Source organism: Bombina bombina, chromosome 2 (genome assembly GCF_027579735.1).
Source record: "Bombina bombina isolate aBomBom1 chromosome 2, aBomBom1.pri, whole genome shotgun sequence".
Taxonomy (NCBI): Eukaryota; Metazoa; Chordata; class Amphibia; order Anura; family Bombinatoridae; genus Bombina; species Bombina bombina.
The window spans coordinates 359,337,087-359,359,107 of NC_069500.1; the positions used below are offsets into that span (position 1 = coordinate 359,337,087).

At 41.6% G+C, this 22,021-nt stretch overlaps 1 protein-coding gene across 5 annotated transcripts in view; it reads right to left on the reverse strand.

Moving 5' to 3' along the window:
• The window catches only part of CLIP1 (CAP-Gly domain containing linker protein 1), an 868,764-nt gene that overhangs the window by 538,605 nt on the left and 308,138 nt on the right, over positions 1-22,021 (reverse strand). For all 5 annotated transcript variants that reach the window (XM_053701760.1, XM_053701761.1, XM_053701758.1 and 2 more), the window contains exon 5: positions 17,687-17,909. In XM_053701760.1, the coding sequence (XP_053557735.1) occupies positions 17,687-17,909 (223 nt within the window). The remainder of the gene's footprint in view (positions 1-17,686; positions 17,910-22,021) is intronic.

Genomic DNA, 22,021 nt, shown 5'->3' on the forward strand with positions numbered 1-22,021 from the left:
GCTTTCAGGGGTTCCCAGACCGCGCCCCAGCCCACCAGACTGGCGTCGGTCGTGACAATGACCTACCCAGGTCTGCGGAAGCTCATTCCCTGTGACAGGTTGTCCAGGGTCAGCCACCAACAGAGTGAATCTCTGGTTATTTGATCTACTTGTATCGTCGGAGACAAGTCTGTATAATCCCCATTCCACTATCTGAGCATGCACAGGTGTAATGGTCTTAGATGAATTCGTGCAAAAGGAACTATGTCCCTTGCCGCAACCATCAAACCTATTACTTCCATGCACTGCGCTATGGAAGGAAGAAGAACAGAATGAAGTACCTGACAAGAGCTTAGAAGTTTTGATTTTCTGGCCTCTGTCAGAAAAACCTTAGTTTCTAAGGAAACTATTATTGTTCCCGAGAAGGGAACTCTTGTTGACGGGGACAGAGAACTTTTTTCTATGTCCACTTTCCACCTGTGAGATCTGAGAAAGGCTAGGACAATGTCCGTATGAGCCCTTGCTTTTGACAGAGACGACACTTGAATCAGGATGTCGTCCAAGTAAGGTACTACTGCAATGCCCCTTGGTCTTAGCATCGCTAGAAGGGACCCTAGTACCTTTGTGAAAATCCTTGGAGCAGTGGCTAATCCGAATGGAAGTGCCACAAACTGGTAATGTTTGTCCAGAAAGGCGAACCTTAGGAACCGAAAATGTTCCTTGTGGATAGGAATACGTAGGTACGCATCCTTTAAGTCCACCGTGGTCATGAATTGACCTTCCTGGATGGTAGGAAGGATCGTTCGAATGGTTTCCATTTTGAACGATGAAATCCTTAGAAACTTGTTTAGAATCTTGAGATCTAAAATTGGTCTGAATGTTCCCTCTTTTTTGGGAATTATGAACAGGTTGGAGTAAAAACCCATCCCTTGTTCTCCTAATGGAACAGGATGAATCATTCCCATGCTTAACAGGTCTTCTACACAGTGTAAGAATGCCTGTTCGAAGATAATTGAGACCTGTGGAACCTTCCCCTTGGGGGTAGTTCCCTGAATTCCAGGAGATAACCTTGAGAAACTATTTCTAGCGCCCAAGGATCCTGAACTTCTCTTGCCCAAGCCTGAGCAAAGAGAGAAAGTCTGCCCCCCACCAGATCCGGTCCCAGATCGGGGGCCAACACTTCATGCTGTTTTGGTAGCAGTGGCAGGTGACTTGGCCTGCTTACCCTTGTTCCAGCCTTGCATCGGCCTCCAGGCTGGCTTGGTTTGAGAAGTATTACCCTCTTGCTTAGAGGGTGTAGAATTTGAGGCTGGTCCGTTTCTGCGAAAGGGACGAAAATTTGGTTTATTTGTAGCCTTAAAAGACCTATCCAGAGGAAGGGCGTGGCCCTTTCCCCCAGTGATGTCTGAAATAATCTCTTTCAAGTCAGGGCCAAACAGTGTTTTACCCTTGAAAGGGATGTTAAGCAAAAGCGCTCTGCGCGCCACGATAGCAAACCCTGAATTATTCGCCGCTAATCTAGCTAATTGCAAAGCGGCATCTAAAATAAAAGAGTTAGCCAATTTAAAAGCTTAAACTCTGTCTAAAACCTCCTCGTACGAAGATTCTTTATTGAGCGACTTTTCTAGTTCTTCGAACCAGAAACACGCAGCTGTAGTGACAGGAACAATGCATGAAATTGGTAGTAGAAGGTAACCTTGCTGAACAAACATCTTTTTAAGCAAACCCTCTAACCTTAAATCCATAGGATCTTGAAAGCACAACTATCTTCTATAGGAATAGAAGTGCGTTTGTTTAGAGTAGAAACCGCCCCCTCGACCTTGGGGACTGTATGCCATAAGTCCTTTCTGGGGTCGACTATAGGAAATAATTTCTTAAATATAGGGGGAGGACAAAAGGTATGCCGGGCCTTTCCCACTCCTTATTTACTATGTCCGCCACCCGCTTGGGTATAGGAAAAACATTGGGGGGCACCGGAACCTCTAGGAACTTGTCCATCTTACCTAATTTCTCTGGAATGACCAAATTGTCACAATCATCCAGAGTAGATAACACCTCCTTAAGTAGTGCGTGGAGATGTTCTAATTAAAATTTAAAAGTTACAATATCAGGTTCTGCTTGTTGAGAAATTTTCCCTGAAATTTCTCCCTCAGACAAAACCTCCCTTCTGGCCCCTTCAGATAGGTGTGAGGGTATGTCAGAACAGATATCATCAGCGTCCTCTTGCTCTTCAGTGTTTAAAACAGAGCAATCACGCTTTCTCTGATAAGTAGGCATTTTGGAAAAAATGCATGCAATAGAATTATCCATTACAGCCATTAAGTGTTGTATGGTAATAAGTATTGGCGCACTAGATGTACTAGGGGCCTCTTGTGTGGGCAAAACTGGTGTAGACACAGAAGGGGATGATGCAGTACCATGCTTACTCCCCTCATTAGAGGAATCATCTTGGGCAATATATCTATGGCATTATAATCCCTACTTTGTTTGGACATTATGACACAAATATATCACATATATTTAAAAGGGGAGACACATTGGCTTTCATACATATAGAACATCGTTATCTGATGGTTCAGACATGTTAAACAGGCTTAAACTTGTCAACAAAGCACAAAAAACGTTTTACAATAAAACCGTTACTGTCCCTTTAAATTTTAAACTGAACACACTTTATTACTGAATATGTGAAAAAGTATGAAGGAATTGTTCAAAATTCACCAAAATTTCACCACAGTAACTTAAAGCCTTAAAAGTATTGCACACCAAATTTGAAAGCTTTAACCCTTAAAATAACGGAACCGGAGCCGTTTTTACATTTAACCCCTATACAGTCCCAGGTATCTGCTTTGCTGAGACCCAACCAAGCCCAGAGGGGAATACGATACCAAATGATGCCTTCTATAAGCTTTTTCAGTGGTTCTTAGCTCCTCACACATGCATCTGCATGCCATGCTTTCCAAAAACAACTGCGCATTAGAGGCGCGAAAATGAGGCTCTGTCTATGACTAGAAAAGGCCCCCAGTGAAAAAGGTGTCCAATACAGTGCCTGCTGTTTTTATTAACACAATCCCCAAGATTTAACAACTATTAAAAGTAATAATCTGCCAAATATACTTAGTAAAGTAATCGTTTTAGCCCAGAAAAATGTCTACCAGTTTTTTAAGCCCTAATGAAGCCCTTTATTCTTTTACTTAAACTAAGAAAATGGCTTACCGGTTCCCATAGGGAAAATGACAGCTTCCAGCATTACCAAGTCTTGTTAGAAATGTGTCATACCTCAAGCAGCAAAGTCTGCCCACTGTTTCCCCCAACTGAAGTTACTTCATCTCAACAGTCCTGTGTGGAAACAGCCATCGATTTTAGTAACGGCTGCTAAAATCATCTTCCTCTTACAAACAGAAATCTTCATCTCTTTTCTGTTCCAGAGTAAATAGTACATACCAGCACTATTTTAAAATAACAAACTCTTGATTGAAGAACAAAAACATAATTTATGCTTACCTGATAAATTCCTTTCTTCTGTTGTGTGATCAGTCCACGGGTCATCATTACTTCTGGGATATAACTCCTCCCCAACAGGAAATGCAAGAGGATTCACCCAGCAGAGCTGCATATAGCTCCTCCCCTCTACGTCACTCCCAGTCATTCGACCAAGAATCAACGAGAAAGGAGAAACCAAGGGTGAAGTGGTGACTGGAGTATAATTTAAAAAATATTTACCTGCCTTAAAAAACAGGGCGGGCCGTGGACTGATCACACAACAGAAGAAAGGAATTTATCAGGTAAGCATAAATTATGTTTTCTTCTGTTATGTGTGATCAGTCCACGGGTCATCATTACTTCTGGGATACCAATACCAAAGCAAAAGTACACGGATGACGGGAGGGATAGGCAGGCTCATTATACAGAAGGAACCACTGCCTGAAGAACCTTTCTCCCAAAAATAGCCTCCGAAGAAGCAAAAGTGTCAAATTTGTAAAATTTGGAAAAAGTATGAAGCGAAGACCAAGTTGCAGCCTTGCAAATCTGTTCAACAGAGGCCTCATTCTTAAAGGCCCAAGTGGAAGCCACAGCTCTAGTAGAATGAGCTGTAATTCTTTCAGGAGGCTGCTGTCCAGCAGTCTCATAGGCTAAACGAATTATGCTACGAAGCCAGAAGGAGAGAGAGGTAGCCGAAGCCTTATGACCTCTCCTCTGACCAGAGTACACGACAAACAGGGAAGACGTTTGTCGAAAATCCTTAGTTGCCTGCAAGTAGAACTTGAGGGCACGAACTACATCCAGATTGTGTAGAAGACGTTCCTTCTTTGAAGAAGGATTCGGGCACAAGGAAGGAACCACGATCTCTTGATTGATGTTCCTGTTAGTGACTACCTTAGGTAAGAACCCAGGTTTAGTACGCAGAACTACCTTATCTGAATGAAAAATCAAATAAGGAGAATCACAATGTAAAGCTGATAACTCAGAGACTCTCCGAGCCGAAGAAATAGCCATTAAAAATAACACTTTCCAAGATAACAACTTTATATCAATGGAATGAAGGGGTTCAAACGGAACTCCTTGTAGAACGTTAAGAACAAGGTTTAAACTCCATGGCGGAGCAACAGTTTTAAACACAGGCTTGATTCTAGCTAAAGCCTGACAAAAGGCCTGGACGTCTGGATTTTCTGACAGACGCCTGTGCAACAAGATGGACAGAGCTGAGATCTGTCCCTTTAATGAACTAGCCGATAAACCCTTTTCTAAACCTTCTTGTAGAAAGGACAATATCCTAGGAATCCTAACCTTACTCCAGGAGTAACCTTTGGATTCGCACCAGTATAGGTATTTACGCCATATCTTATGGTAAATCCTTCTGGTAACAGGCTTCCTAGCCTGTATCAGGGTATCAATAACCGACTCAGAAAAACCACGTTTTGATAAAATCAAGCGTTCAATTTCCAAGCAGTCAGCTTCAGAGAAGTTAGATTTTGATGTTTGAATGGACCCTGTATCAGAAGGTCCTGTCTTAGAGGTAGAGACCAAGGCGGACAGGATGACATGTCCACTAGATCTGCATACCAAGTCCTGCGTGGCCATGCAGGCGCTATTAGAATCACTGATGCTCTCTCCTGTTTGATCTTGGCAATCAATCGAGGAAGCAGCGGGAAGGGTGGAAACACATAAGCCATCCCGAAGTTCCAAGGTGCTGTCAAAGCATCTATCAGAACCGCTCCCGGATCCCTGGATCTGGACCCGTAGCGAGGAAGTTTGGCGTTCTGGCGAGACGCCATGAGATCTATCTCTGGTTTGCCCCAACGTCGAAGTATTTGGGCAAAGACCTCCGGATGAAGTTCCCACTCCCCCGGATGAAAAGTCTGGCGACTCAAGAAATCCGCCTCCCAGTTCTCCACTCCCGGGATGTGGATTGCTGACAGGTGGCAAGAGTGAGACTCTGCCCAGCGAATTATCTTTGATACTTCCATCATTGCTAGGGAGCTTCTTGTCCCTCCTTGATGGTTGATGTAAGCTACAGTCCTGATGTTGTCCGACTGAAACCTGATGAACCCCCGAGTTTTTAACTGGGGCCAAGCCAGAAGGGCATTGAGAACTGCTCTCAATTCCAGAATGTTTATTGGTAGGAGACTTTCCTCCTGATTCCATTGTCCCTGAGCCTTCAGAGAATTCCAGACAGCGCCCCAACCTAGTAGGCTGGCGTCTGTTGTTACAATTGTCCAGTCCGGCCTGCTGAATGGCATCCCCCTGGACAGATGTGGCCGAGAAAGCCACCATAGAAGAGAGTTTCTGGTCTCTTGATCCAGATTCAGAGTAGGGGACAAGTCTGAGTAATCCCCATTCCACTGACTCAGCATGCACAATTGCAGCGGTCTGAGATGTAGACGTGCAAAGGGTACTATGTCCATTGCTGCTACCATTAAGCCGATCACCTCCATGCATTGAGCTACTGACGGGAGTTGAATGGAATGAAGGACACGGCATGCATTTAGAAGCTTTGTTAATCTGTCTTCTGTCAGATAAATCTTCATTTCTACAGAATCTATAAGAGTCCCCAAGAATGGAACTCTTGTGAGAGGAAAAGAGAACTCTTCTTTTCGTTCACTTTCCATCCATGCGACCTTAGAAATGCCAGAACTAACTCTGTATGAGACTTGGCAGTTTGAAAGCTTGAAGCTTGTATCAGAATGTCGTCTAGGTACGGAGCTACCGAAATTCCTCGCGGTCTTAGTACCGCCAGAAGGGCACCCAGAACCTTTGTGAAGATTCTTGGAGCCGTAGCCAATCCGAATGGAAGAGCTACAAACTGGTAATGCCTGTCTAAGAAGGCAAACCTTAGATACCGGTAATGATCTTTGTGAATCGGTATGTGAAGGTAAGCATCCTTTAAATCCACTGTGGTCATGTACTGACCCTTTTGGATCATGGGTAAGATTGTCCGAATAGTTTCCATTTTGAACGATGGAACTCTTAGGAATTTGTTTAGGATCTTTAAATCCAAGATTGGCCTGAAAGTTCCCTCTTTTTTGGGAACCACAAACAGGTTTGAGTAAAACCCTTGTCCTTGTTCCGACCGCGGAACCGGATGGATCACTCCCATTAAAAACAGATCTTGTACACAGCGTAGAAACGCTTCTTTCTTTATCTGGTTTGTTGACAACCTTGACAGATGAAATCTCCCTCTTGGGGGAGAGAATTTGAAGTCTAGAAGGTATCCCTGAGATATGATCTCTAGCGCCCAGGGATCCTGAACATCTCTTGCCCAAGCCTGGGCGAAGAGAGAGAGTCTGCCCCCCACTAGATCCGGTCCCGGATCGGGGGCCCTCGATTCATGCTGTCTTAGGGGCAGCAGCAGGTTTCCTGGCCTGCTTGCCCTTGTTCCAGGACTGGTTAGGTTTCCAGCCTTGTCTGTAACGAGCAACGGCTCCTTCCTGTTTTGGTGCAGTGGAAGTTGGTGCTGCTCCAGCTTTGAAATTCCGAAAGGGACGAAAATTAGACTGTCTAGCCTTAGCTTTGGCTTTGTCTTGAGGCAGGGCGTGGCCCTTACCTCCTGTAATGTCAGCGATAATTTCTTTCAAACCGGGCCCAAATAAAGTTTGCCCTTTGAAAGGTATATTAAGTAATTTGGACTTAGAAGTTACATCAGCTGACCAGGATTTTAGCCACAGCGCCCTACGTGCCTGAATGGCGAATCCTGAGTTCTTAGCCGTAAGTTTGGTTAAATGTACTACGGCCTCCGAAATGAATGAATTAGCTAGTTTAAGGACTCTAAGCCTGTCCGTAATGTCGTCCAGCGTAGCTGAACTAAGGTTCTCTTCCAGAGACTCCATCCAAAATGCTGCCGCAGCCGTAATCGGCGCGATGCATGCAAGGGGTTGCAATATAAAACCTTGTTGAACAAACATTTTCTTAAGGTAACCCTCTAATTTTTTATCCATTGGATCTGAAAAAGCACAGCTATCCTCCACCGGGATAGTGGTACGCTTAGCTAAAGTAGAAACTGCTCCCTCCACCTTAGGGACCGTTTGCCATAAGTCCCGTGTGGTGGCGTCTATTGGAAACATCTTTCTAAATATTGGAGGGGGTGAGAACGGCACACCGGGTCTATCCCACTCCTTAGTAACAATTTCAGTTAGTCTCTTAGGTATAGGAAAAACGTCAGTACTCGCCGGTACCGCAAAGTATTTATCCAACCTACACAATTTCTCTGGTATTGCAACAGTGTTACAATCATTAAGAGCCGCTAAAACCTCCCCTAGTAATACACGGAGGTTCTCCAATTTAAATTTAAAATTTGAAATATCTGAATCCAATCTGTTTGGATCAGAACAGTCACCCACAGAATGAAGCTCTCCGTCCTCATGCTCTGCAAGCTGTGACGCAGTATCAGACATGGCTCTAGTATTATCAGCGCACTCTGTTCTCACCCCAGAGTGATCACGCTTGCCCCTTAGTTCTGGTAATTTAGCCAAAACTTCAGTCATAACAGTAGCCATATCTTGTAATGTTATCTGTAATGGCCGCCCAGATGTACTAGGCGTCACAATATCACGCACCTCCCGGGCGGGAGATGCAGGTACTGACACGTGAGGCGAGTTAGTCGGCATAACTCTCCCCTCGCTGTTTGGTGAAATTTGTTCAATTTGTACAGATTGGCTTTTATTTAAAGTAGCATCAATACAGTTAGTACATAAATTTCTATTGGGCTCCACCTTGGCATTGGAACAAATGACACAGGTATCTTCCTCTGAATCAGACATGTTTAACACACTAGCAAATAAACTTGCAACTTGGTTACAATCTTATTTAACAAAAACGTACTGTGCCTCAAAGAAGCACTAAACGATTAAATGACAGTTGAAATAATGAACTGAAAAACTGTTATAGCATCAATCCTTGAAAACAACACAACTTTTAGCAAAGGTTTGTTCCCATTAGTAAAGTAACAATAATTAAATTTGAAACGTAAAAATTACAGAGCAACGTTTTTAATCACAGTCAATATATAAGTCTCACAGCTCTGCTGAGAGAATCTACCTCCCTTCAAAGAAGTTTGAAGACCCCTGAGTTCTGTTAGAGATGAACCGGATCATGCAGGAAATACAAGAGTAACTGACTGGAAATTTTTGATGCGTAGCAAAGAGCGCCAAAAACGGCCCCTCCCCCTCACACACAGCAGTGAGAGAGAAACGAAACTGTCACAATTAAAACAAGCAACTGCCAAGTGGAAAAATAATGCCCAAACATTTATTCACTCAGTACCTCAGAAAATGCAAACGATTCTACATTCCAGCAAAAACGTTTAACATAATAAATACCTATTAAAAGGTTTAATGTACTTTTTACAGAGTAATTCCAGTGAAGTACCATCCCCAGAATAATGAAGTGTAGAGTATACATACATGTCATTATAACGGTATGGCAGGATTTTCTCATCAATTCCATTCAGAAAATAAAAACTGCTACATACCTCAATGCAGATTCATCTGCCCGCTGTCCCCTGATCTGAAGCTTTTACCTCCCTCAGATGGCCGAGAAACAGCAATATGATCTTAACTACTCCGGTTAAAATCATAGTAAAAACTCTGGTAGATTCTTCTTCAAACTCTGCCAGAGAGGCAATAACACGCTCCGGTGCTATTGTAAAATAACAAACTTTTGATTGAAGTTATAAAAACTAAGTATAATCACCATAGTCCTCTCACACATCCTATCTAGTCGTTGGATGCAAGAGAATGACTGGGAGTGACGTAGAGGGGAGGAGCTATATGCAGCTCTGCTGGGTGAATCCTCTTGCATTTCCTGTTGGGGAGGAGTTATATCCCAGAAGTAATGATGACCCGTGGACTGATCACACATAACAGAAGAAAACTACATTTAAACACCAAAAAACTCTAAGCCATCTCCGTGGAGATGTTGCCTGTGCAACGGTAAAGAGAATGACTGGGGTAGTCGGAGCCTAGGAGGGACTATATGGCCAGCTTTGCTGGGCTCTTTGCCATTTCCTGTTGGGGAGGAGAATATCCCACAAGTAAGGATGACGCCGTGGACCGGACACACCTATGTTGGAGAAATTTTTATTTCTCACAAAAAACGGCACCTTTATACTCCCAATGGCTGGGGCACTCACCACCTCCTAGACCCAGACAATACAGAGAAAAAGCGTCTTTCACGACAGCCAGCTCAGTCAGGAAAGAGGAAATGAAAGTGAGACCACTACTGGTCACGTCGTGCACAAGGCAGGATCGCCCCTGCTATGAGAAAAAGCGCTACTAGCTGCACAGTGTTCAAAGTGAAAGTAAAAACCTGTGTGTTCCAGCCACATAAACAATAAATCTTACACATAAAGAAGCATAAAATCAAAGCAACACATTTGATTAATCCCCACTGTTCAATAGTCCCCCTTAAGGAGATATTAACCCATGATTCTATTAAGATGAAAGGAGCCACACTGTGACCCTGTCTTCTAGCATTTTCAACATATGTAGAAACGATCTTACCAGAATCCATGCTGTGGAACAGAAACACAGCGTCTCAAGTGTGAAAGTCTTGTAGCATCACTCCTGACATGGGCTTGAGTGAGGAAAAACGAGCAGGCAGTGAAATTCGTCAACACTGATTGCTTAAGGAGCTGTTAGCAGGCAGTCTGGATGGGTTCACAGAAAGACTCTCCCTGCATCTCCAGACTCTAACTTTCGTCAATGCTCTCACTGAAAGGCTGACAAGATTACCTAAACTCCAGTCCCATATCGAAGGGCAAATACCCCTCCTAAGGAACTACTCCGAAATCCTATGACACTTCTCTGCCATCCTCCTGTGATGAAAGGCAAAGAATGACTGAGGGATGGGGGAAGTGGGAGAGGTATTAAAGCCTTTGGCTGGGGTTTATTTGTCTTCTCCTGGTGGCCAGGTTCAGTATTTCTCAACAGTAATGAATGAAGCCGTGGGCTCTACTTATATTAAGGAAAAATAGTTTCATGTCCCTTTTAGAAGATATGTTCACAGTAAAGTATCTGTACCTTTAAGTAAACTTTTTAGTGTTACCAAAAATGTAGCATACAAAAATTAGATGTATAAATGATAACAGAATAAGTTTAAAGGGATAGGAAAGTCAAAACTAAACTTGCAAGAATCAGATAGAGCATGACAATTTAAGACACTTTTAAAATCACTTCTATTTTCAATTATGCTTTGTCCTCTTTGTAACCATTGTTAAAATTTAATAGACAAATATCCTTCACTAGAGGGAGCTAGCTGATGATTGGTGCCTGCCTATTTGGCTAACTAGATGTATTCAGCTAGCTGCCGGTAGTGCAATGTTGTTCCTTAAGCAAAGGAAAACAAGGGAATGAAGCATGATAAAATCAAATTTGAAAGTTCTTTAAAATGGTATATAGTTACTGTCATAGAGGTAAAAAGAATATTAATTAATTAAAAGAATATTAATATAACCATATTGGTTATACAAAACTGGGGAATGGGTAATAAAGGGATTATTTCTTTTTAAAGGGACACTGAACCCAAATTTTTTCTTTTGTGATTCAGATAGAGCATGCAATTTTAAGCAATTTTCTAATGTACTCCTATTATCAATTTTTATTTGTTCTCTTGCTATCTTTCTTTGAAAAAAAAGCTAAAAAGCCAGCCGATTTTTGGTCCAGACCCTGGACAGCACTTGTTTATTGAAAAAAGTGAAAAAAGACTCCGGCCAGCCTCTAGACATAAAAAATATACATACTTTATTGTGACTTACATGAGCATAAAAAACTTAAAAACAAAACAACTCAGCTGGTGTTGTCTTACACGTTTCGGCTGTATATGGCCTTACTCATAGACGCATTGGTAGACGCATTGGTTAGGGACTCAGTCTGAGCTAATATAGCCCCAGACTAATTAACTAATCAAAAATAGCTGAGTTGTTTCTTAAAGATCTCACCACCAGTTTTACTTAAGAGAACATCTTTGCATATATACCATACTTTTTACAAAGAAACTTATATGGTTAACTGTTGTCATAAACAATATTCTCATAGAAGAAGCTGATTAATATACATATAGAATTTCCTCTAAATCAAGACTAAACTTTTTACACATTCAATGCTTCATTAGCTTGTGTGTGTTTATGTTCGTAAGTCAATTTAGGAACAAATGTGTAGCTATATAGAAAAAACCTCCTCTTAATTTGTATTTATATTGTTAGTAGGGAGCAAAGGAAAACCTGGAATATTTGAATTCTTTATGTTTGATCTTATCAATATATATGGATATCAGAATATCAGAAAGCTTTGGTGTTATTATTTAACAGGAAGTTTAATGTACTGCCTATATGGGTATAGATGTTTAAAAAAAAGCCTTAGTTTATATATAGTAAATAATAATAAACACCATAGATATACTGGAATGGATTCAAGACATCGACTAGCAGCTGAATTTAAAATGTAAACCCAAATCTAGATCTATAATGAAAATATTAATTCTGAGTGGTTTCTTTTATAGGTGTTCATAACCAATTTAGTTATATGTAAAACCACTTTCAATATCTTTGCCAGAGATTAATAATATCTCCATCAATGTTGAACCCCCAAGGTCTTCTGGTCCTCAATTGGAAAATCCAAAATGCTTCTCTATATTGCAATCTATTTGTTCTATCACCACCTCTCACTAGGGGTCTGATCCACTCTATGACCTGCCATTTAAAACTATTTACATTTTGATTATGCACCTGAATGAAGTGACATGCCAGATCAGAGCACTCATTTTTATTCTCAATATTATTCAAATGCTCTCTTATACGTGATCTGGCCTCTCTTGTTGAACACCCCACATATTGTTTCTGACATAGGGTGCATTCATTCAGGTACACAATATGCGTAGTTCTGCAATTCGTAAGATCCAAAAGGTTATAAACCTTTTGTGTAATCTTAGATTGAAAAGTACAAGTGGTTATACTGTGACTACAAGCTATGCAGTTAGAGAAATTACATTTATAGTGCCCTTTGGTGTTAAACCAACTATTGTTTTTTGGTTCAGGTTTCAACATACTTGGGGACAGGGTGTTACCCAATGTACAACCTCTTTTGGCTACAAATTGGCAACCATTCGACACATAGTTTTTAAGTGCATCTTCCGCTGTTAAGATAGGTAAATGTTTTGTCACTATATTGCAAATTTCCCTATATTGGGAACTGTATGTTGTTACAAACACAGGTTTAGAGTGGTCAAATCTATTGCGGCTTGTGTTGGGTCCTCTTTCCTGTAAGATGTCACTCCGTGGCATCCTACTCACTTCAAGATAGGCTATTTCTATGATTTTGTTCTTGTAGCCTCTATCGTTTAATAGTTTTTTCAATTCATCACTCTCTCTTTCAAAATCAGAATTGCTAGAGCAATTTCGCTTAACGCGAATAAATTGCTCCTTGGCAATCCCAAAACCCGTATGAGGCAGATGGTTGCTGCGGGCATGGAGAACCGCATTGGATGAAATGGGTTTTCTGTATAAAACTGTGCTGATCTTCCTATTATCTGTGTCACCTATTAAGGTAACATCCAGATAGGGTATTTGAGTAGTATGATGTGAGAATGTGAATTGGAGGTTTACACAATTATCATTTAGCCAGTTCACAAAGTCACACACTTCTGACTCTGTTCCAGTCCAAATTACAAGGAGATCGTCAACGTATCTCTTATATACAGTAGTTTGATACAGTGGCGAAATGGACTGGTGTCTGCATAGACGTGGGACCGCTCCCACCAACCTATAAAGAGGTTGGCGTATGCAGGGGCAAACTTGGCCCCCATAGCGGTCCCACGTCTCTGCAGAAAATATTCACCCCAAACTCAAAAGAATTGTGTGTTAGTAAAACATCAAGCACTCTCAAAAGGTAGTTTTTCAAAGCTCTATCATAATTACTATATGTATCCAATGCATGTCTAACCGCTTCTATGCCTAGATGATGGGGTATTGCAGAATAAAGTCCCACTACATCTATCGTCAGCCACGAATAGTTTGCATTCCAGTCGATAGAGTCTAGTGTGTTCAGTAGATGTTTAGTATCCTTTATGTAGGAGGGTAAGAGATAAACTAAGGGCTGTAACAAGGATTCAGCCCAATCCGAGAGTTTCTCAAATAAAGACCCAATTCCTGATACTATGGGTCTTCCACGCACCTCTACCAAAGATTTATGAACCTTTGGGAGGTGGTGGAAGATCAGGGTTATCGGTCTGTTAACAAATAGATAATCTCTTGTATCCTCATCTATATAGCCCTCCTGTAATCCATCGTCCAGGAGATCCCATAATAAGGTTTTAAAGCTCTCTATTGGATTCCCCCTAAGTTTTTGATAGACATTAATGTCATATAATTGTCTTCTAGCTTCCAATACATAATCTGTTTTATTCATTACAACTAGGTTGCCACCCTTGTCTGAATTCTTTATTATGATATCTGTTCTATTTCTTAATCTGGCTAGGGCTGTTTGCTGGGACTCACTTAGGTTAGAGTAGCTTTTTTTATGGTTTTTGGCCAGTTCTGTGAGGTCTTCTTCAATTCTACGATGGAAGGCCTCAATGAAAGGCCCTCTCTCTCTAGTGGGATAGAAATTGGAAAGAGGCTTGAAGCCACCATGTGTGCCTATAGTTTCTGCTGCAGTAACATCAGATTCCATAAGTAAATCATGGAGGCTGAGGTAGTCACAGGTATCAGTAAATTCTACCAAATCAAAAGGTTTAGCTGTGTTATCCAATGGATGATTGATATTGGCTATCTTTCCATCGTTGTTATTGGGTTTGTTCCAAAAAAACTTTTTAAGAGTAAGATCTCTTATAAGTCGATTAACATCTGTAATTGTTTTAAAGAGATCAAAGTTATTTGATGGAACAAACCCAAGACCTAGGCCTAACACCTGCTCCTCTTCAGGTGATAGAACTACATTGGATAAGTTAATCATTTTTAAATTTTGTATTTGTTGCGTCCCCCTCTTGCTCTCCTGTGTCCTTGTCTTCCTCTTTCGCCTCTTCCTATACCTCCTCCCCCTTCTCTGTCTCGAATGTCCATCTGAAAAACCTGCTGATCAGTAGATTTTATGCAAGGTTTATTTGGCTGACCCAAAGGCAATAAATCCCCTTCATAAATTCAGTTCTCCTCTGTTCAACAGTAGATACAGAGCTACTAGCTTCAGTTGATTTTTGAGTATTTCTGGTGATTATGGGGTCTGTCCGATTACTCGTAGTGGTCTTCTGCCTCACTACTGGGACATCGTCATCTGAGGGGCCACTAGAGTCATATCTACTAAGGGTATCAACCCTGTCATCATCTGACTGGTCAGTGTCACTAAATGTCACTTTTTTCTCTCCCTGGGTATTTGTCTGAGCATGACCTTCTATGTCTGGAAGAAGAATTAAAACGATTTGGCCAGATGTAAACCCTGTTGGAAACATAATCAGCATTATCTTGGTTAAATTTTTTTAACTTAAAATTATCTAATTCATTTCTGAATTTGCTAACAGTGTCCAACAACAATTTATCCAAATCATTAAACTTGGGATGGTCCACAAATTGGTTCAATTGAACCTGTATCTTAACTATTTCTTCTCTGGTTTTGGTTAGTTGTTCAGTTTTAAATTTCACAATTAATTCCATAAGCTTTTTTGAGCAGTCACTTAAGATATTATTCCACTCATTCACAAAATCAGGCACATCCACTTGAAAGGTTGGGAATTTACTGATCCTTAATCCCCGTGGTATTAGATCCATCAATAAATATTTTTCTAGGGCCCTTTTATCCAAACAAAATTTATACTCCTTCAGTAATGTTCTTTCCATACATAAAAAAGTTTCACTAATTGTCAGTGTTTCTTTTTGCTTTACAAAAGTATCATCCAGGGTAAGTCTCTCAGTATCAGTGTCTGTAAGAGGTTTAAGTGAAAAAGAGCTCATTGTCATTTGTAAGTATGTTATTGCCTAAGGCTGTATAACACAACAATAAGAGTTATAATCAGCTGTATGTAAATAGGCACTCCAATCAAATATCATGGAGTAGAAGCACAGCAGCGTTTACAATATCGAGCCACACGGGGGATAACCATGAATCGACAATTCCACAAAAAACAAACTGTCCCCTAATTGTGGCTGCAAGATATTATGCGGTATGTAACAATGAACAATGTCCGTAGTCAATTTGAGGGGTAACACTCAGAGACAAATGTGGCGTTGTTATGGGTAAACATATAACTTACCCTCTGCAGATGTCTGCCACTTGTTTATTGGTGGGTGAATGTATCCACCAAAAAGTAAGAACAACCCAGGTTGTTCACCAAAAATGGGCCGGTATCTAAACTTACATTCTTGCTTTTCAAATAAAGATACCAAGAGAATGAAGAAAATTTGATAATAAGAGTAAATTAGAAAGTTGCTTAAAATTGCATGCTCTATCTGAATTATGAAAGAAAAAAATTGTGTTCAGTGTCCCTTTAAATAATAACAATTCTGGCGTAAATATAACCGATCACAGCTTTAAAATTGCAAAAATCTGCACTATAGCTTAAAATTAAACTTTTAGGTAAAATGAAAATCGGTTGAAATTATCGGAAATTATCTAAACCAAAAATTTTTGCCATGCACATGTCTATTAACGTATGTATAACTCTCCTCTGCAATAGCGTGTGCACAGGAAGAGGCACGCAATTAGTGCGAGAAAGAATAAACCACTGCGCTGTATAAGCTCCCCGTATTAATCCTTGCAGCAACCAGCAAATATGCATATACAGAAAGAAGCACTCTAATCAGTGTTGGCAGTGCAAAAAGAAAGAGCTGTGCAAGAAAGCCTCAAGCAGTATGCGAGCTCCCCTGATGAAAGGAGCACGCCTGCATAGCACTAACGTTGATGTCAATGTTTTTCAAAATTGCCAGGTAAGATATAAGACACAAATGTACAAACATGATGAATAAAAAGTTACCAATCACTTAAGGGTTCCACAGCACATAATCTCTAATAATTTTACAAAAGTAGATTATAGACTGAAGTATATGAGTGGTGTAACTGTCTAATACATTTGTACCCTGGCTATGATGTACTGTGTAAAAACTGTACCTACAAATAGCCTGTGGAGTATGTGAGCACAATCTGTGTGGTTGTACTTACCTGGACTGCAGCGCTTCTACTGTGCTTCACCGCTGCAGAAATGATTGCTTTCAAGAGATAGCCCATCCAGTGCAGTGTACATCACAAATGAGGATCACTGTAAGGAGTATCAGGAGGAGACTAAGGGACCTGCCCCCATGACACATGTGGCAGTCTTGTGACTATTTCCTTACCAGGAGTAATTGCGCCTAGGGATGTGCATTTGGATTCTTTGTTAGGATCCGAATGCAGAAGAAAGCAGCCACTTGTGGCATTTGTCTCTTTACGGAACCAGATTTCTTCTTGTGAAAGTTGAACACACTGTAAATCCAGTATGTCATACTCCCAATCTCCCCTTTGTCTTTCAAGATCAGCTCTCTGAGGGGAAAAATGGGCCTCAAATTGGTCTAAGGATCTCTCTCAACAAAGAATCTGTAGAACCTCAATTATTCATCTTCCTCCTGAGAGGCAAAGGATAAGACTGGCTAACCAGAGAGTTGGGAGGGATTAAGTACTCTTGGAGTTTTGGAATCTTTGCCTCCTCTTAGTGAACAGGGGTTCCATTCCCAGTAATGGACTCATGGACTATCACCACCTTATGCAAGAAAAAATAAATGTTTGCTGGCTAAGGCAATAATATCACAGGGCAACTTTGAAGTTGACTCCCTAAACAGAAATGCTCAATAAAATGAATTAAAATAAAAATTATGCAAACCACAATGCACACACTTGCATGCTCTTCTATAGGGTACAACCTTAGGAGTGCAACAAAGGAACAGTCTAATGTTTCTTCAAGTATTCATGCAATTCCAAACACATATAATGTATATAAATGGCAAACTTTACGCATCATTTACAAAAACGCAGTAAATATACACCTCGATAAAACTAACATTACATGTTGTAACAATTTGCATAGTTCAAATGTGCTTATTTAAAAGCCAGAAAGTGGGGGTTTAGGCTTTGACAGTCTTCACTGGTGAATGATATTTAGGAAATAGAGCCACAAAAATATTCTTACATGTAGCATACTAATTATATTGTGAAAAATGTAGTCTACAACGTTGCACCATAAACCAATAAGCACTTACTAGGCCCGTCCGACTTGGTTTGTTGCTCACAGAAGAGGATATTGAACTCAAGGAGCTAACAGAAGATGCACTGGGACTGCGTTTCAAGGATGCTGGCGTACTTGGTGTAACCATTTTTCGTACAGCGGTTTTAGCTTTTGCAGGGGTGGTTGATGGAAATCCAATCCGTGTAACTTTGTGTACAGGTGCAAATAAACCATACTTAGGCTGACACTGAAAATACCTTAAATAATTAAAAACAAATATATATTAACAAAAGGAAATGTGTTGAGAAAACAAAATGTATGCTTACCACGGAGTCCTGAATTACTGTTGGGAATATCACTCCTGGCCAGCAGGAGGAGGCAAAGAGCACCACAGCAAAGCTGATAAGTATCACTCCCCTCCCACAATCCCCAGTCATTAGACCGAAGGAAAATGGAGAAAAAGAGTAACACAAGGTCAAGAAGTGCCTGAAGTTTAGTCAAAAAACGGTCTTTAATACACATGGCGGGCCGTGGACTCACCATATCTGGAAAGAAAGATATTTATCAGGTAAGCATAAATTTTGTTTTCTTTCCTAAGATATGGTGAGTCCACAGAGTCCTCAATTACTGTTGGGAACCAATACCCAAGCTAAAGGACATGGAGGACTAGGGAGGGACAAGACAGGTATACCTAAAAGGAAGGCACCATTGTTTGAAGAACCTTTCTCCCAAAAGAAACCTCAGCCGAAGCAAAAGTATAACATTTATAAATATTGGAAAAAGTATGCCAACCAAGTTGCAGTCTTGCAAATCTGTTCCACAGAAGCTTCATTTTTGAAAGCCCAAAAAGAAGATACAGCCCTAGTGGAGTGAGCTGTGATTCTCTCAGGAGGCTGCTGTCCAGCAGTCTCATACGCCAAACGAATCATACTTCTCTTTCTCTTTGGTTGAGAAGTATCAGTAGCTTTCTGACCTTTACGTTTTTTTTTCCAGAAAAACAAACAATGAAGACGAAAATCGTTAGTCGCCTGCAAATAGAATTTAAGAGGACGCACAACATCTAGATTGTGCAACAAATGTTCCTTATAAGGAGGAGGATTAGGACAAAGAGAAGGAACAACAATTTCCTGATTGATATTTCTATCCGAAACAACCTTAGTACGAAGAACTGCTTCATCTGCATGAAAAATTAGATAAGGCGAATCGCACTGCAAAGCCAAGAGTTCCGAGACGGAGCCTGCTGCAAACCTCTAAGAACAATATTAAGGCTCCAAGGTGGAGCAACAGACTTAAACACAGGTCTGATTCTGACCAAGGCCTGACAAAAAGATTGCACATCTGGAGGCGGAGCCTGACCACGCAGGAAGATGGTCGCACATTAGGTGGGCTCCTGCTACCAATACTGACAAATTAGCTTATTTTAGCATAAATGCACCTTTTTAGCACCTAACCTCCTCTGTGCCTGACCGGGGCTAAAGTACACCCAATGCCCGGCACTAGATTCCTGCACGGAGTCTCCTGTGTCTCACTGCATTGACCGCAAGCCATCCAGCTAAGCAGGACCGTTAGTCCACGTGGAGCCGACTACCGCCACTAACTTCTCCTCAGTCTTGGCAGCCCACCCTCGGATCGACAACAACTCACCCTGGGGAGATAGGCTCAAGTGACTACCGGCTCAATACACTTAACGGCTATGTGATTGCTGAGGGGTTCCGCTCCCGGCTACCAGACAAGAAGCGCTGCCGCGCCACGGAAACATTAGACTGCAGTGTGCGGGAGAATTGTGAAACGGCCTCATCTTACCTCCCTTCAGTCAACTTGCGCTGCAGAACAGGTCCAGAGGTACTTGACAGACAGCGGGTCATCTACACAGTTGCTGCCTGGGGACTCAGCGTGAGACGCGGGACTTGAAATCCTGAGAAGGTAAAACATATCAGGCCTGCTTCCGTTCCCTGATTAAGGGGCCCTGGTGGAACTTGGGGCAAGCACTTGCACACTACTCACAGTCGATTAACAAGACACTGCTTACCTGCTCCCCTTGTGCACTGTTTCACACATTAATCAGAGACAGTGCTTGCCGCTTCTGTGATACCACTGAGCCATAATCCTAGAGCTTGACGTATTAACTCTGCATATAGCTGGGGGGTAGGTTGTGACCTTTTTTTTTATCTTTATTTTTATATACTCTCACTTGCACAAGCTCTCACGATACCACTATTACCCTACCAACATAAAGGGCATAATCAGCTGCCTCACGCTCTCTAACTGGTAGCATTACAGATAGGCCAGGAGCCCCCACTGATAATCTAAATATCCATTGAGATCTGCCATTCAGACCCTTAAGGCCTGCAAATATTTCTAAGTTGAACACTCTCAGAGATATATTAAAGTGTTATGCCTAACAAAAAGGCCAACAAGACTGATAAAATAAGTGCCTCTAAGTCCATGAGCCACTTCCTCAAACCCATAGAGAATACTGGTGACACACCCAGGGCTGACATGCAGGGCCCACAAGACGTCTCAAATCCCCCTACATCAAGCAATGGCGCTTTACAGTCGCAGTTTATCACCAAAGCAGACCTCCACCATTTGTCCTCCAAAGATGACATACAAAGTGTATTGAATGAAATGAGGAGTCTATTTGGGGACTTACGTAAAGACCTTTCTGCCTTAGAAACAAGAGTCCTAAACATTGAGAAGACCTCAGTAGACAACTCAAACTCTGTGCGACAAAATTCTTCCGACATCCAAAACCATGCTGATAACCTACAGTACCTCAACGACAAGCTTGAGGATATTGATAATAGAGGACGCAGGAATAACCTGCGGTTTCGCGGGGTATCTGAATCTATCGCCCCCCCCAGAACATTGAGGGATACCTCCAAGCCTTGTTTCGAATTATTAAAGATACACCATCATCTCCTGAGATCCCTATTGAGAGGGCGCACAGGCCCAAACCACCTAATAAAGCGCCCCCGAGGGATATTATTGTCAGATTTTTGAGTTTCAAGGACAAGGAAGAAATTCTCCAAGGTGCACGGAAGAAACATCCTATTACCCACGCTGGAGAGGACATTCAAATCTTCTCTGATCTATCGCCCATGACTCTGCAGAAACGCAGAGACCTGGGCCATATCACATCTGTTCTGAGGAACCATAAAATCCCTTATAGATGGGGGTTCCCGGTCTCCATTATTGCCACCAACAATGGTAAAACATCTATCTTCAGACCTGGAATGGATCACAGGATCTTTTTTGAGAACTTGGCGATACAAACCGCATCTTCAGCCGGGCCTCTAGCGGGGAGGTCGTCCCCGTCCCAACGTCCCATGAGAGAAGGCCCGATGGAGGACACAATTGGGTAACGTACTGGCTGACCCTTCTTACTAATTTGCAGGTTTCTTACTGGTCTGGAATAATAGTTGGTGTTTTTTGTGCTTGTCCTAGGACTTTACTATAGGTATCACTGTTAACCTGTCTTATTACACACTGTGTTAAAGAAGTGCCGCCCTTTTGGCGGCTTGTTTGCCTTCTATGCTAACCCTCGTGCTGGGCCAATAACATGTAATCCCACTGAACTAAATGCCTATGCTTTGCTATTGTTATATAAGATCGTTAGTGAATCCTGTTTACTATATAAAATATTGAAGTGAGTTTGTTTATTGTTGTTAATTTGTTTTATATGTTCCTGTTGAGATGACGTTGGGCTTGTAACCTTGACACACTTCTCACGCATGCACAGACCCTGGCCAGATCACATACATTTTATAGTTAGACGTGTTTGACATCTGAGTCAGGATAAATGTTTAGTTCTGGTGAGCCTTGATGAACAAACTATTCCCCCCCCCACAACACGGGGCTGAACAATGATACATGACTCCTCCAGGTTGGGAAAACTACTTGAAATTGCTGGGAGTATGTCCCTCTACTTCCTGGGGATATATATATTCTTTAGGTCCCATTCACCTCCTGATCATAGGCCAACAGCGGGTTACCTAACACGAGGAATACACGACATACCACCCGGATCTCTGCCTCCACTCATGTCACCATAATTGAGGCTGTTTAAAGAGGGTTTCAGATGGAGACCGGGACCACCTTAGGTTAAACTCACTCCTCACAGTCCTCCTTTGAACATTCCACACAAACTTTTAGATACAACGGAGGTCTACTTAAATTGAGCTATAGGTTACACAGGGCCTAACGATGTTTTATTTTTGTTCCAATAAAATGCTTATGTCCCAACATTGCTATGCAAAAGCACTAGTGAATTATGTCTCTCACACATGATGTTGAACTGGCTATGTCTTTTCTTTTTATTGGTTTGCTCTGAACAGCTCCCCCTTCCTGGTAGGTCGGAGTTGGAATT